General features: G+C 38.9%; 1 protein-coding gene across 1 annotated transcript in view; it reads left to right on the top strand.

Annotated features, from left to right (window-relative positions):
• Positions 1 to 16,677, top strand: part of LOC134211841 (small subunit processome component 20 homolog) — a 50,586-nt gene that overhangs the window by 23,321 nt on the left and 10,588 nt on the right. Inside the window, exons 5-7 of the mRNA XM_062689141.1 lie at positions 2,184 to 3,312; positions 11,458 to 12,391; positions 12,487 to 14,317. Coding sequence (XP_062545125.1) covers positions 2,184 to 3,312; positions 11,458 to 12,391; positions 12,487 to 14,317 — 3,894 coding nt within the window. The remainder of the gene's footprint in view (positions 1 to 2,183; positions 3,313 to 11,457; positions 12,392 to 12,486; positions 14,318 to 16,677) is intronic.

Genomic DNA, 16,677 nt, shown 5'->3' with positions numbered 1-16,677 from the left:
GATAGTTAGGTTACTGTCATGGCTTGCGATCGACGGGTGGTTTTTAATGGCTTATGTGCATGCATAATCTTCTTCTTCTTCTTCTTCTTATTGGCATTACATCCCCACACTGGGACAGAGCCGCCTCGCAGCTTAGTGTTCATTTAGCACTTCCACAGTTATTAACTGCGAGGTTTCTAAGCCAGGTTACCATTTTTGCATTTGTATATCATGAGGCTAGCACGATGATACTTTTATGCCCAGGGAAATCGAGACAATTTCCAATCCGAAAATTGCCTAGACCGGCACCGGGAATCGAACCCAGACACCCTCAGCATGGTCTTGCTTTGTAGCCGTGCGTCTTACCGCACGGCTAAGGAGGGCCCCGTGCATGCATAATATGAGCGTTAAATTAATGCATAAAACTGAGCGTTCTTAATAGTCTCCCCCTGAAGTCTTGCTCAATTGCGGGGATACAGACTGACGAAAGGGTTTGGTTGTAGAGGGTCGGGTGAGCTTCTATGTATATATATATGACACCCATCCCCACACTACCTGAGTAAACCTCCCCAAGTGTCTGTTCGCAGATTTCCATTTACCCTTGCAAAAAAACACTCGAAATTAGTTTATTTTTTCTCAAATTGAGTAATATTAAGAACACCACAAATTGGTAGGAAAAGCATAAAAAACCCATGACAGCCCATGCGTGTAGTGGTTTACACCGATGCTTGAAAAATTATGCCTAACCAGCTGGGGCCATGCCCATGCCCCTCTCCCTAGAGCGGGACTCTAGTTCCGCATATGCATGTACATCTTTGAGCTACTGCTTCTCTGAGCCTACACTGAATGAATATCCTCCTCCAATGGATTCGATTCTGGGCAAATCGCTTTCAGTCGCCCTGAATGTTTAGCGCCATCAGATCCTCTTCAACTCCAAAAAGCCATCGTCTACGCGGCCTTCCATGAAGCCTACGACCTCTTCCTGGTTCTCTACTGAATCTTATCTTCGCTTCCGGCTTACGAACAGCGTGGCCAGCCAACCGTAGTCTGCCGTGTAGTATTGGCTTAACAATATCCTGCCCTTTATGCACCTGGTACACAGAATCAGAAAACAGACATTTAGGCTGACATACGATACGTTTTTTTTTCATCCTTTATTTATGTGGATGAAGAACTTTAAGTCATACGATACGTGTGTAAATATTTGCTACTATTGATTCAAATAAATCGAATATTTGGAACGCCATCATTTGGAGATGACGCGACGATCATTTCTGTGTAAAACGCAGCCTAAAAGCAACTGTCAAACGTATAAGCTGCGTTCGATAATGGCCATCACATGGAAATAGGGAAAAAAATGACCTCAACATATTCCAGAACGAAATATGCACATTCTACGAATGGTGCAATAAAAGCATATTGCAACTGAATGTGAAAAAATGTAACCTTCTATCATTCAGCAGAAAAAGAACAGCATCAAATCTCTCAATTACATTAGGAAGCCAGGTTGTAGAAAAATGCGATAGAGTTAGGAATTTATGAATTATCTTAGACTCCAAACTAACGTTCATCGACCACTACAACACAATTATTCATGAAGCAAATAATATGATGGGTTTTAGAAAACGTTTCTGCTATAACTTTCATGACCCATACACAATTAAAACATTATATATTGCTTATGTAAGGTCGATACTGGAATATTACAGCATTGTATGGTCTCCATTTTCAATAACACACGAAGAAAGATTAAAATCAGTACAAAAACAATTCCTATTATTTGCTCTTCGTAAATTAGGTTTCAATTTCATTTATTAACGATATAGTTTCGCAGCGTATTGATTCAACAAACATTTTATCGAAATTAAATTTCTACATACCATCTCGACAACTGCGTCATCGACATACATTTTTAATTAATCACTGCCGTACAAATTATGCAAAATTCGGACAAAAAAAAATCGGTTCGCAAAGTGGCCGATTTGTGGCTTTATTGTATAATCAGTAATCACCTTAATGAACAGGTACATTATTCTAGGGTATGGTTTTCTGGGGAGTGTTCTAGAATCGCGTGGACTGCTAAAGTGAAAAGCTTGTATAACATTAAGAAATCATGGTTACAATTATATATTCTCATGCATAGTTTTTTTTTGTATTTTTAAACATATATTACCTATTTTCACTATTATCTACTTATTTCACAGGTGGTCCCCTTGATAATGAAAATCGTGCACACCAAAATGGCTTTGAAAGTGACACCCACAGAACTGAAGGCCCTTCTTATGCGATTCGTAGGAAACTTCCGCGAGAACGAAATCAACCTCTTTATAAGCATGTCGTTTTCATATTTTGAAAACTTACTCCGTTCCGATCCTTTTGAAACGTATCAGGCAATCACCGAATGCAACACACGTTTCGAGGATGATCTTCCCATTTACCGCATCCAGGTGTTGATCAAGATGATCGAAAATATACGAGAGCAGTTCGGTGGTTTGAAAGACGAGTCATTTATGCAGTACTTGGTTCACATCAAATTGTGTATGGACTCGATCCTGATGCAGATGGAACATTCAACGGTGAAGCAGTTGAAATCGCAAGCTCTCATAAATTTGGTTGAATTCTTTGATCATTTTGATAATTACCCGTGGACATCCAAGGAAATTGACACCGTTTTCGCCATTTATGTTCAACCTCAGCTGGTAAAGCTAGAAACTGAATGCATTCACTCGCCGACACCCCTTTTGAAATTGTTTATTACATGGAGCAAGAATCCCCGCTACTATCAGCTTCTAGTGCGATCTTTATCCAGTGAAGGGTTTGATATAAAATTTACGCCACTGGCTTACATTGTTAGCTTACTGAATGGAGAAAAGACAAGTGATGCGGTGTGTCAAGAGATTATGAAAATGGTTACTAGTATGCTCATCCTTGACACCAGCGAAACAGAAATTATGGAGGTACACAATAGTTTACTGGTGAACAGAAATCAGTTGATCGAAAACGGCGTGAACCTTGGAAGCCATCTGCTCATGCCCTTCGTCATGAACATCATATCGTATATCCAAAAAATAATGATGCGTAAACGGTCCATTAACAAAGACCATTTGTTGGTGTTGTCTCGAATCGCTGACCACGTTAAAAATGAAGAATCTTGTGATGCTATTACGGACATGTTGCTACCGATGGTGGTGCGAAAGGTGACACTTCCCAATGTAGATGTGGAGTCGATCCAACAAATGCATGCGGCAATGTATTCACTAATGAAAAGGATACCGCATCCGGAGAAGCACTTGCGAAGGATTGGTATTTTGCTGGAGCGTGTTTTAGATCTTGGTGAGTATTTTTTTTAATTGTTCAAAATAAATATTATTATAATCAATTTAATAGTTCCATAACGCAATGTCTACAGATAAGTAAGAGAAAACTGACATGGGACTTTTATGGGAATAGGTTGTAAGGTACAGTGGGGTAGGTGGTTTAATGCGGTAAGTGAAAAAACCGCAAATGTTTCAATGATGAACCACAGAATTAATCCATTTCACTTCACAATCACACATGGCCATTCAAATCAATGCGTTAAATGAGTAAAATATGAAATAATGAACCATTTCAACATACGAGAGTAAATTTTTTTCAATCTGCCAAGTTTAACTTTTGCACAAGTTATTTTGCTTGTCAATAATTACGAATATTTTTTGTTGGTTTTTAAAACACGTTGAAATTAGTGCATTGCTAATTTGATTTTCTCTATAGTTTTGAATTCCAGTAACAGAAATATTGATATGAACAACAACAATCTTGAAAAAAATATTTTATGACTATGTCTGATTTTTACCACGGGTGGGGCACCCATCTGAAAGTTAATTTTTTTAAATGAAATGTTTAAAGCACCAATATTATCAAAAAATAATAGCTTTTAATGCGCATTGGCTATACTGCCGCGATTCGCATAAGAGTCCCATGTCGGTTTTTGACGATTTTGATTTTCTTTCAGAAATAAGCTTAAAATGAACTCATCTATAAGAAAAACTGATAAGATAAAAGTCTTTGTTCTAGGAATTTGAAACTTAAAACCCACTTGTGTTGTCCCATCTCACTATTTATTCGCATAACAGTATTTTGATACCCTCTCGCACAAAACATCAATGTAATAATGGTCCATTTAACAGTGCCATACTGCTCATAAATGCATATTAGTCCCACTAGCAAAACCGAGCAATCGAGAAAAATGCGATTAAAGTATCAACGGTTCTCTTGTTTATTTGTCTCTAATTAAAGTTCTAGTTTTGGGATTTCGCATCCTAACCACGCTACACAGTGTATCATATAGTGTTCCATTTTAATTTAATTTAAAAATAATAATTAAAACGCCGAAATATGATTGAAACTGACATGCGTTTATTAGTCACCTAATTATACGTGAATAAATGCATTACAGTATCAGTGCTTACTATGATGCATCGGGTGTTCTTGCACGTGTCATAATTATTCTGTCAGTTTCTGTGCTCGTGTTTAATGTTGAAAATGTTGGTCCTTGAATATCTTAAAATTTATGGTGATAGCGGTGATAGTTCTGACGAGCTAATGAGATGGACGAGGACAGCACGGTGCATTACGACTTTGCACGCTCGGAAGGTGATTTTGCGGGATTTGACACCGATGATTTATTCCTTCCCAAAGATTTTCCTAACCCTTGGGTGAGTTATGTGAAATCCCTAAAAGAATCTTCACTGAGCAGTGCAGTGATTCGTACGGCAGCTAGACGGCCGTTGATGAATGTGCTAAGAAGCGTTGCGTACCGTTCAGATGGGAAGTCAGCATTGCCAGATACTTTGGTTTAGGCTGTACTGCCCATAAATTCATAACAGTCCCATGTTTGCTTGATTTCCTATCGTCATGGGACTGTTATGAATTTATGGGCAGTGTAGATCTCCAAAAGGTTAATTGCATGATTCTTAATTCAAATTTGGTCACATATTAAACTTAAAAACTTTATTTTGCTCAACCACTACGTCATACAGTTACCAAGAATTGAAGGTCTGAAAAGCATCATATTTACGCAACGGCCCCTGGCGTTCAATCAAACCTTTGCTCCCGCTGGGAAATATACAAAGTCGTTTGGGGTTGTGGCTTATACATGGGACGAAATTACCGCGAGTCGTTCTGCAAATGACATTACCAGCACGTTCCAAAAGGTAATTTTGCATTATAGTAAAATGAAGATCACTTTCTGGATGGATAACTGCGCGGCACAAAACAAAAACTGGAACTTGGTTTTGCATTTGATTCTTCTGGTAAATTGTAAGGAAGTTGAAGTGCAGGAAATTACCTTAAAATATTTTGAGACGGGACACACCTTCATGGCTGCTGAAAGCTATCACGCAGCTGTCGAGAAGAAAATGAAAACTAAAGCACCGGTAACGGTCGACTATTTCAAGGATGTGTTGGGATGTGCAGAGAAAAATATAACAGTGTTCCAAATGCATCATCAGGATTTTTTTGAAACACGGCTGCAGATATCTCAGTACGCACTCAAGATTTTCCATCCTCGGCCTTATGGACACAATGAAGCAGGTTGTAATCCAGAAAGAAAGCTACGCTTTGAAGTACGGCGATTCGTTGAACATGGGTGCTGTGTTGGACAGTGTTATGCTATTCACTAAGAAACAACTAAAGTGGTGTCGCCTACAGGTTTCGATCTGCTTCAAGATTTACATTTCAAACAGCTTCCACGAGGGATCGAGTTAAAGCGTAAAACAGCATTATTAAAATTAATTCTCCCAGTAATTAAAGAGGACAAAAAAGAGTGTTGGAAAACTCTGGCAGAGAAGGAGAAGGAGGTTCTTCGTTAAGGATTTGCCTTGACGTTGTCTTATTCTGTGTGGCAGAAATAAGGAAATATCACCGTATTCTTCTGTGAGACTGTTATGCATTTATTTTGAACATGGGACAGGCACACAGTGGGATGGTTTTGAAAAAAGTGGGACATTGGTATTATTGGCGAAACTATTGATTGGAGAATTTTGACGTGTTCTGGAGGGTGTCTTTATTTTTAGAGCACTTTATTTTAAGAATAAGAAAAACTGACCTAGAAGGGTGCACCCCGAGAAAAAAATATATTTTTTTTATTTTATTGATAAAATTGTTTATATTGTATGGAGACATTGTAGAAATGACAATTTCAAGACACTTTGTCGAAGACACCATCTTCTTATCTCTGAAGTGGAAAAAGTTATAGGGGTGCGAAGTTAGTAACCCCTTAAAATTATTTTTTAGCTCTAATTTTTTTATTTAAAGTTTTACATTTTCACAATGTTCTAAAGTTTTAAGTGCTTCAAAAAACATTTTGTCGTAGAAGAGTGCAAATCGCTATCTCTTCATTTTAAGGAGCTATATCAGATTTTATAGTTTTTTAACACTATTTTTAATCGGGTATACCTTTCAGGGTAGCAGGTTGTAGCAGCTGTTATTTATGTCATCAGCTTCAGTAGCTCTTACTCTTTTGTTACATATATAAATCATAGGTGGATCTAAGTGGATTCATAAAAATATTCCGCAAAATGCATCTCAACTTTTTGATCCATTATTTTGTTTCTCCGTGCATAATTTAGCTATCATTATTTTTTCCTCGTTAATTTTTCCCTGTACGCTGTCTGCTGGTCCAGGTGCTATGCTGCTGTTTGGAAAATTTTAATTGTGATTCAAAAACTCATAATGAAAAGGTGGCGATTTACTCTCTTCTACGACAAAATGTTTTCCACAATAAAAAGTTTAAATGGTTTAATGTTGGTTCCTTCACATGAGGATTGACATTTTTTGTCTTCATTAAAGTATCTTAATATTTCCGTCTCTAAAATGTATCTGCACAAGATAAATAATTTTGAGGAAATTTTTTTCTCGGGTGCACCCCTTAAATAAAGTGATCTAGGAATAAATATACGCTCTAAATCACTTAAAAAGGCTCGATTTCGAATCACAATTAAAATTTTCCAAACAACAGCGCAGCACCTAGACCAGCAGACAGCGTACAGGGAAAAATTAACGAGGAAAAAATAATGATAACTAGATTATGCACGGAGAAACAAAATAAGAATCAAAAAGTTGATGTGCATTTTGCGGAATATTTTTATGAATCCACTTAGATCCACCTATGATTTATATATGTAACAAAAGAGTGAGAGCTACTGAAGATAATGACATAAATTACAGCTGCTACAACCTGCTACCCTAAAAGGTATACCCGATTAAAAATAGTGTTAAAAAACTATAAAATCTGATATAGCTCCTTAAAATGAAAAGATAGCGATTTGCACTCTTCTACGACACAATGTTTTTTTGAAAAACCTAAAACTTTGTAAAACATTGTAAAAATGTAAAAATTTAAATAAAAAAGTTAGAGCTAAAAAATTAATTTAAAGGGGTTACTAACTTTGCACATCTATAACTTTTTCCACTTCAGAGATAAAAAGTTGGTGTCTTCGACAAAGTGTCTTGAAATTGTCATTCCTACAATATCTTCATACAATATAAACAATTTTATCAATAAAATAAAAAAAAATATTTTTTTTCTCGGGGTGCACCCTTTTAAGTCAATTTCTCTTACTCCTAAAATAAAATGCTCTAAAAATAAAGACACCCTCCAGAACACGTCAAAAGTCTCCAATCAATAGTTTCGCCGATAATACCAATGTCCCACTTTTTTCAAAACCATCCCACTGTGAGGCAGTGCAAGATTTTTTTTTTAATTTGCGGAACTTTTTTTTTTAAATTTGATGACACTGATAAAGAAGAAGCGTTTTTTAGCCGTTTTTTGCATTTATCTCGATTTTGATGGAAAATCACGTGGGACTCTTATGCATTTATGGGCAGCATAGCAATGTATACAGATAAAGAATATTATGCCAAATTTTCAGAAAGGTTGCTGCTTTTATCGATTTATTAGATTTTTTTCAATTTCTCCATGTAAAACGAGTTTGAAAAATTCAACGGCATATTTCTCAAGCTGAAGAAAACTGACATGGGACGCTTATGCGAATAGGGGCAGTATATTAACACAATAAAACTGTTTTTAGGATCGAAAAGTTTTTATTTTTCATTGATACCATCAAAATAACATTGAATAACAAAAATCAGTTTAAAATTTCAGTAAATTTGATAATGTACGTTACTCAACAGATTCAAATTATCGATGGAAAATCTTAGGAATTTCCAAATCAATTATTGAAATTTTTTGAATTTCCCACCTTTGAGTTTTCAATTTCCACTCTTTGAGTTTTTACAAGAAAAAATATTAGCCATTTTTGTTTAAAAAAAGCCTTTGTTATTTTCATGAAAATTTATTCAAAATGCAGTGGCGTCGCGTAACCTCATTTTTTACCTGTGCACTGATACAAAAAATTAAAATTTTGATATTTCTACAGCCCGAATGGAAAATAAAATTATCAGAGTCAAATATCTTGGCTGTACATATGCACAACACATGTTTCGAAATGGACAAATTGATATGAAATTTGCGAAAAAGAATCCACGTGTCTTGGAGGGATTCGAACCCTCAACCTCCAACACTCTGCTGTGCCAAAGGCTTGCTTGGCTAAAGCATTTGATGAGTTTTATTGCCCTACGCGTGCGGTCCCGTGTACTCAGACGACTAATGACGGTGAAAGACCGACACTTGATTACAATTAATTGCATTTTATTTGGCAACTCGGCCGTACGAAGACTATTTTTTTGTTAAATATCTTGGCTGTACATATGTACAGCACATGTTTCGAAATGGACAAATTGATATTCAATTTGCGAAAAAGAATCCAAGTGTCTTGGAGGGGGACTCGAACCCTCAACCTCCTACTCTCTAGATAGGCGTGATAATCCTTACACAACGAGGAATTCCATTTCGCGGAGTCCCACATTGCGGAAACCCATTTCACGGAGTGCGACATTCCGCGGAAACACCCATCTCGCGGAATGACATTTCCCATTTCGTAGAAACATAAAGTGTACTATTATTTTAATATAATTTGGAAAATTTATTTGAAAAAAAGGCTATTAGTAACATACTTATAAGCATAGAATCATGCAGGAAATACATCTTTCCTTGAATTTTAACGTTTTGATATAATGTAGAAGAAAATTTTGCTAGCCAAATTGTTTCCTTTGAAATAGAATATTGGCATGTATGATACATTTGTACAATGTTGCGTAATACTTACCTCATTCGCTTTCAATAATCATTGAATTAACAACTGCAACTTTAAGCTGGACTTGAGCATAGACTTCTTGATGTTGACAATAAAGAAGGCGCATGCTTTTAAAGAAGGCATCATCAACTCCTTTGCATTATCATGAGCAATCGCGTAATATAAAAGAAGGAATGATCTCCTCCCTTTTTTGCATTGCACCGAGCAAATGCGAGCTTTATTCAAAGAAGGCAGCATCAATTCTTTTGCATTATCGCAAACAATCTCGTAATTTTGAAGAAGAAATGATCTTCTTTTTTGGATTGCTCCGAAAAACGCGTGCCTTATACCGAAGTAACGCGTGCATGTTATACAAATATAATTGGATTTCCTCATACCGCGCTAATACGCGCTTTTAAATAAGGGTGAATTCAGTGTTTTTTCGTATGTCGGTAAAATGCATACATACTAAGAAGGCAAAGAGGCAAAGTTTTTGGTCAGGTTCGCTTCATCACTTATATTCTATAATGTGCCGCCCAGACTACGAGCTATATCACTTGACAGAGTAACTTGATGTAAATGTTCTTAAATCTCATTTTCAAGGTTTCACTGAGTATAATGCATATGACGTCTAATTTAAACATTCGGTGTATCAAGTGTTATACTGCCGTGAATTGCATATTTGTCCCATATGAATAGGAAACCCAGCAAAGATGGGACAGATATGCGATTCACGGCAGTAAATGTGGCTCATAGTCTGACGGCAAATAAAACACTGTGAAAAACCTCGACAGCCCTACATACAAAGTACAAACGAGGTGGCATTTGTAACTCAGCTAAAAAAATTATGTCCCAATTAAATTTTCGGCGAATGTACATTCCGCGAAATTATTTTCCGGGCTATGTCGCATTCCGCGGAATCGAACTCCGCGAAATGGCATTCCGCAGTTTGTCATACAACCCACCCGATTCATCGTCGCCTTGATCAACCGTAGCCATCTTTGAGAGAAGCTACCCCTAGCTGCTCTTCCATTGGGAGTGCCACTTCCAGCTACTGCGCGTATTCTTGGGCTAGTCAACCGTTTTGTAGCCGCCCAAAGTTTAGCCGTTGCGAACGATTCCGACGCGTGTTGTACACCGTCGAGAGTTTTGAGCGCAGCCATTCTGCAACGAGGTAGTGGTCGGATTCAGTATTCGCATTGCGGTAAGCAGGCTTGTAAATATTCGGCAGCACTCTTCTCAAAATTCTAGGAGTAATTTAATTAAAAACGGTTAGCAGTACGGGGTTGGACTTTCCTTGTACTGCATAATTAACGCAATTCTTTGATTTCAAATTTTATTTTGTGATATTACCTTTGATATACAGTATAAGCAAAGTCCAACCCCGTATTGCTTTCCGTTTTTAATTAAATTGCTTCTAGATTTTTTGAGAAGAGAGTATGCTTCCCCGTGTATTTTTTTCAAATATCATCCTTCGACTTCTTCTTCTTCATGCAACCTCTAATCGCCAATGGTTTTTTGGCTGCCTCTCAGTCGCACTCACGACGGCTGATTACTCTATAGTTGAAGAAACGGCCTTTTATCCTCAGCTTGGGCATCATCAATCACACCTTGGCGCATCTTGCCAAGCACGATGAAGCCGGTTCTCAGCTTGTTGGTGGTGCTACAGCTTTGGTAGAAGGTGGCCTCGATGCCCGCTTTTATAACTTTCTGTCCTACTCAGCAGATTTCCTGCAGCGCTACGACGTCGAAGTTGCGGGGATGTAGTTCATCGTAGATTATCCTGTCACAACCTGCGAAACCTAGCGACTTGCAGTTCCATGTTCCAAGCTTCCAATAGTGATCCTTTATCGTCGCCTAGGTTGTTTCCGATTGTATCGAGTCGTATTATCTTCTATGTCGTTCGTAATAATTGCTTTTAAAGGTGGTTTATTGGGCCTGCGCAAACCTCCTGTCTTGCCGGGAGAACGTCGTGTCAGGTCTGTTTAACGTCTCACCTAATACCAGGACTTGGGCTTGTGCGCTTTGAGCGGCGCACAGTCGCTTGGTGGAGCCAAGTTGCGGATACATGCAGCTTTTTATAGAAGTTTAACAGAGCCCACTTTCAAATCCCACCACTTCCTAGACAGGCACCACAACTCGCAGTTGTCCTGGTAAGGGATCGCCAAGCCCTTGGACATAGTCCCTGTTGTCTTTTGTCAAATGATTTGTTCAATATACTCCAACTATTTTACCGTAGCATAAGTTTATGCCGTTTCGATTCATACCAAACAAAAAATTACCTACTTGAATTTCTTTTCAGCAACCAGGAAAATACTTAGTCAAATGATTCGGCTTATATCGGAGAAATCTCCGGAACATACTACCTGCGCTTCGATTCTGGAAAACATGAATGCAATGGATAGACGATGGCTAGAGCAACCTGATTACGAACGGAGACTTGGAGCTTTCCGGACTATTGATCGAATGATGGAAAATGGAGAAACGCTCGGGATCGATCTGACCCTTCTGTTTGTACACCAATGTTTCTACTATTTGAAGACAGACAGTGACCTGGCCGTACGAGACAACACTAATCATTTCTTGCGAAAAGTTACAGTACATTCGATAAAAACGTTTGGAACAGACAGAAAAGAGGAAACTCTATATTTGATTGAACGTGTTATATTATCTGCACTGATGAAAGGTATCAAAGATAAAAATGAAACCACTAGAAACGAAAACATCCAACTTCTAGGAGATTTGAGTAGAGAGTGTGCCGAATACTGCAGTGTATTTGCTGATCTGCATCCTTTTACTAATACCGACGATCGCGAGATAGATTTCTTTGACAACATCACCCATTTGCAAATTCATCGACACCGGCGTGCTATGAACAGGTTCTGTAAAACGGCCCAAACACTATCAAAATTACCGTCGAAGCAAACGTTAACTAATTTTGTACTGCCGATTGTGTCATCGTATCTCTGCAACGAGGCCTATCGCAAAAAGGTTAGACTCACCGACGCAGCCGGAAGCTGTGTGGCACTGATTGGGCGTATGCTACCATGGTCCAGTTATAAAACACTACTGAAACAATATCTCAACAAAATGAAGCACAACCTTGAATACCAGAAGCAGCTTCTACGGCTCGTTGTAGCATTGTTAGATAATTTCCATTATGACCTTTCCCAAGCCGACACGGGATTTTTGCAAGATATTGGAGGCCTAGTACAACTAGCATCTGTTAAATCAAGGTATGTAATTTTACTTTTCAAATCCTATATTTAATCCAAAAAAACTTATTTAAAATGTGTCATCCGTTGATTAATTTTTTATCTGAATTTTACAGTGAGACTGACAACCTTGAGAACGTTACTAATGCTGATCAGGAACTACAAAAAGAGTCTTCCGATGAATTACATTTAAATGACGAAGATAATGATTGCGACCAGGACGAAGAATCTACCAAAATCTCAGTTTGTCAAATCTCCTTCGCCAGTATGACTATTTTAACGAAAGAAAATGCAGAAACTGTCATGTATGAGATTTCAAAAGTTTTGATTCCGGATCTGTTCTCTACTATAAATTATAAGGAAATTCCAGACTCTATTAAGTTGAATGAACGCAAGGAACGATATCAACGTGAGAAAGAAGAAATGTCCAAAATACCAGTTGCAATTGCCATTGTCAAGCTTCTGCAAAAATTACCTTCTAAATTCATGGATTTGAATTTGCCTAAGTTATTAATGAAGGTAATTAATTTTTTGAAGTCTAATCTGAAACAAGTTCGGAGCATAGCAAGAGAAACACTGAGAAACATGCTGCTTTCTGTTGGGCCACCGCTTTTAAGAACCATTTTGGAGAACTTGTCAGCCATGCTTTCCAGAGGTTTCCAACGACATGTGATGGTGGTCACTGTGCATACCTTGCTAGATACCGTCAAAGAACAGTTAAATGCTGAAATTGTTGATGATATTTTGCAACTGGTTCTGAACATATGCATCAACGACATATTCGGTCGTCTGTCGGAAGAAAAAGAAGTTGGATCCGTTATAAGCAAAACACCGGAAGCAAAGCCTAACAAAAAAAGTTTCCTAACACTACACATTTTAGCGAAGAAAATGAGTGAAAAATCAACTTTGGATTTGATTATGCCCTTCAAGGAGATTATTGCAAAGACTAACTCGAGGAAGACCGTAATCAAAGTGGAGGAGGCACTGGGCAAAATCGCGGATGGAATATGCCTCAACGAAAATATTAGCGTGGAATCCGTGTTAATATTTGTCTTTGGCATCACTTCGGAAAGTATACCGAATCTGGTTTGTGGAGCTAAACAAACCAATCTTACCGATAAGCAGAAAACAAAAATTAAAGAAAAGAGGTCGGATATCTATCTGATCCCAGCTGAACCGAAACGAAGAGGTGCCTTTAACCAAATTTCACTAGTAACCAGTGCAAGGACTAATGCCCATGTTTTCGTCGAAATGGGTCTGGAAATATTACACACTCTGATAAAGAGAAACCAAGTGCTCTCACTAGATTATGAGGCCTTTTTAGATCCCCTTGTACCCATATTGGTAGACTCTTTGAATAGCAATCATATCAAGGTTACTACACTGAGTATCAAATGTATTGCTTCAATCTGGTCCAGTAAGTTGGAATTGTCGAGCATTAAAGGGAATATAGCAACAATTGTGGACAATTTGCTAAAGCTCTTGCACAAATACGCCACCGCAGTTGTAGGTCGAAGAGACGACAACTTTCAGTTAGTGAAAAACAGTTTCAAAGCAGTTGTTACGTTATTGAAGTTCGTAAAATACTTTGAAGTCAATATCGACCAGCTCAATATGTTATTGTTGTACGTAGAACAGGATCTGTATCATAACGAAAAACAAAATATGGCTCTGATATTGTTGCGATCTATTATTGGAAGGAAGCTGAGGGCGACTGAGATGCCAACAATTATCAAAAAAGTCGCCGAGCTAAGTATTACACACGACACACCGAAAATCAGAGAGGACTGCCGACAGATTGTTCTGGAGTATTTGCTGACCTACACACTCGGCAAAACCATCGATGTAACCGTCAATTTCTACATTGGTCAGTTGGAGTATGAAGTAATTAGCGGTCGCGAGTCAGCAGTGCAAATGCTTGAGGCAATATTTAAATCATTTCCAACGGTAAGTTTATTTATTAGTATTTAGTACACCATCTACGACAACGTCGCACCGACTGATTCATTCCAATTCTTCAATCTCAACACTAAAGACATTTTTGGACAAAAAGAATCGAACACTGATTTTTACTTAGTTTATTTCTATATGGAAATTCAATAGCTACCAATTGAAAGTTATATAACTTATATGATATACGGTAAATAATAAACATAGGAGGACATTGTAATTTGGCTGATGAATAATTTTCAGTTCACACATTTGGCGATCCGTGCCAGGATATATTGTGCAGCCATTATTTCACGCTGTCTAACGAGACGTCTGGTGAAAAGATTCTATGCTGCAAGATAGAACTGCTGGTGATGAAATTCTTTGCCACGGGCTGGGACTTTCGTGAGCAGCATGGAATGCTATTGCATATCGTATCAGGCGGGACGTCTGGTGAAATATCATACGCCACAGATGGGACTTCTGTGCAAGGAACTTATTTTTAACGAAGCGGGATGCTCGTTTAGTAATCAAGTGAGGCCAAATGTGACGTTTGGTCTAAGATTTTCTTGCCACAGGTTCTCATGCGCTATCTAAGTGTGTTGTAGAACTGCTTGGTACCAAGTTCCGCAATTTTACGCTTCGCTACACAGATGGTTCCAAATCTGGCGACAAGGTAGGGATAGGAGTCACCGATGCTGAAACAAGTCATTTCTTCCGTCTCCCAGAGGCATGCTCAGTTTTCTCGGCAGAAGTTGCTGCAATCCTCTTTGCCTGCACTACACCATCACCAAATCCGATTGTCGTACTGACAGACTCCGCCAGCGCCATTTCAGCGCTATCTTCCGACGTAGCACGTCACCCGTGGATTCAGAAGATCCAACTACAAGCACCTTCTGATACCGTCTTCCTTTGGATACCAGGGCACTGTGGGATTCGCGGCAATAAAGAAGCCGACCATCTAGCAGCTTTTGGCAGACGTTTAAATATACTAACCAAGCCAGAATTTGAAAAAATGGATATCAGTCACTATTAGAAACTCATGGTCACTAAATCGGCATAATCAGCAATCCCATTTTCTACGGAAAATCAAAAATGATATCTCTCCAGGCTGAGAACTGGGCATACAAAAATTTCCCATAACATGGAGTCCACAAGACCTTCTCGCAAAATTTGTCCCACTTTGCACGCAAAATTCGGTTGAACACTTCATTATCAACTGTCCACAATATGAAGCGGCACGAGTCCTCCACGATATACCAAGCAAGTAGCATATGGACCGCACTCAACAACGATCCTGATAATATAACCCGGCTGATAAATTTCCTGAAATATACTGGATTATACCAAAGCATCTAATCATAGTTTTCACCATGTGCAGAAGTTTACAGGCAACGAGAGAAGACTACGCCCAAAAAGGACCAACGTGAACTCACCTCGATCATCTCATGGTCATTTATATTGTTATTTGAATTTCATTATAGTTAATATTGTAAACCCTTGTTAGTATACACGAACACGGATTTCCGGATAAACTGACACGGTTGATCAAAGCGACGATGGATCGGGTGATGTGCGTAGTTCGAGTTTCAGGGGCATTCTCGAGTCCCTTCGAAACCCGCAGAGGGTTACGGCAAGGTGATGGTCTTTCGTGTCTGCTATTCAACATCGCTTTGGAAGGGGCAATACGAAGAGCAGGGATTAACACGAGTGGTACAATTTTCAATAAGTCCGTCCAGCTCTTTGGCTTCGCCGACGACATAGATATTATGGCACGTAACTTTGAGAAGATGGAGGAAGCCTACATCAGACTGAAGAGGGAAGCCAAGCAGATCGGACTAGTCATCAACACGTCAAAGCCGAAGTACATGATATGAGGAGGTTCAAGAGAGGACAATGTGAGCCACCCACCGCGAGTTTACATCGGTGGTGACGAAATCGAGGTGGTAGAAGAATTTGTGTACTTGGGCTCACTAGTGACTGCCGAAAATGATACCAGCAGAGAAATTCGGAGGCGCATAGTGGCTGGAAATCGTACATACTTTGGACTCCGCAAGATCGAATAGAGTTCGCCGCCGTACCAAACTGACAATCTACAAAACGCTCATTAGACCGGTAGTCCACGATGCTCGTGGAGGACCAACGCGCACTTGGAGTTTTCGAAAGGAAAGTGCTGCGTACCATCTATGGTGGGATGCAGATGGCGGACGGTACGTGGAGGAGGTGAATGAACCACGAGTTGCATCAGCTGTTGGGAGAACCATCCATCGTTCACACGTAGCCAGAATGTCGGACAGTAACCCGGTGAAAATGGTTCTCGACCATGATCCGACGGGCACAAGAAAGCGAGGTGCGCAGCGGGCAAGGTGGATCGATCA

Source organism: Armigeres subalbatus, chromosome 2, assembly GCF_024139115.2.
Source record: "Armigeres subalbatus isolate Guangzhou_Male chromosome 2, GZ_Asu_2, whole genome shotgun sequence".
NCBI classification, from domain to species: domain Eukaryota; kingdom Metazoa; phylum Arthropoda; class Insecta; order Diptera; family Culicidae; genus Armigeres; species Armigeres subalbatus.
This window is presented reverse-complemented; position numbering and strand designations above follow the sequence as displayed.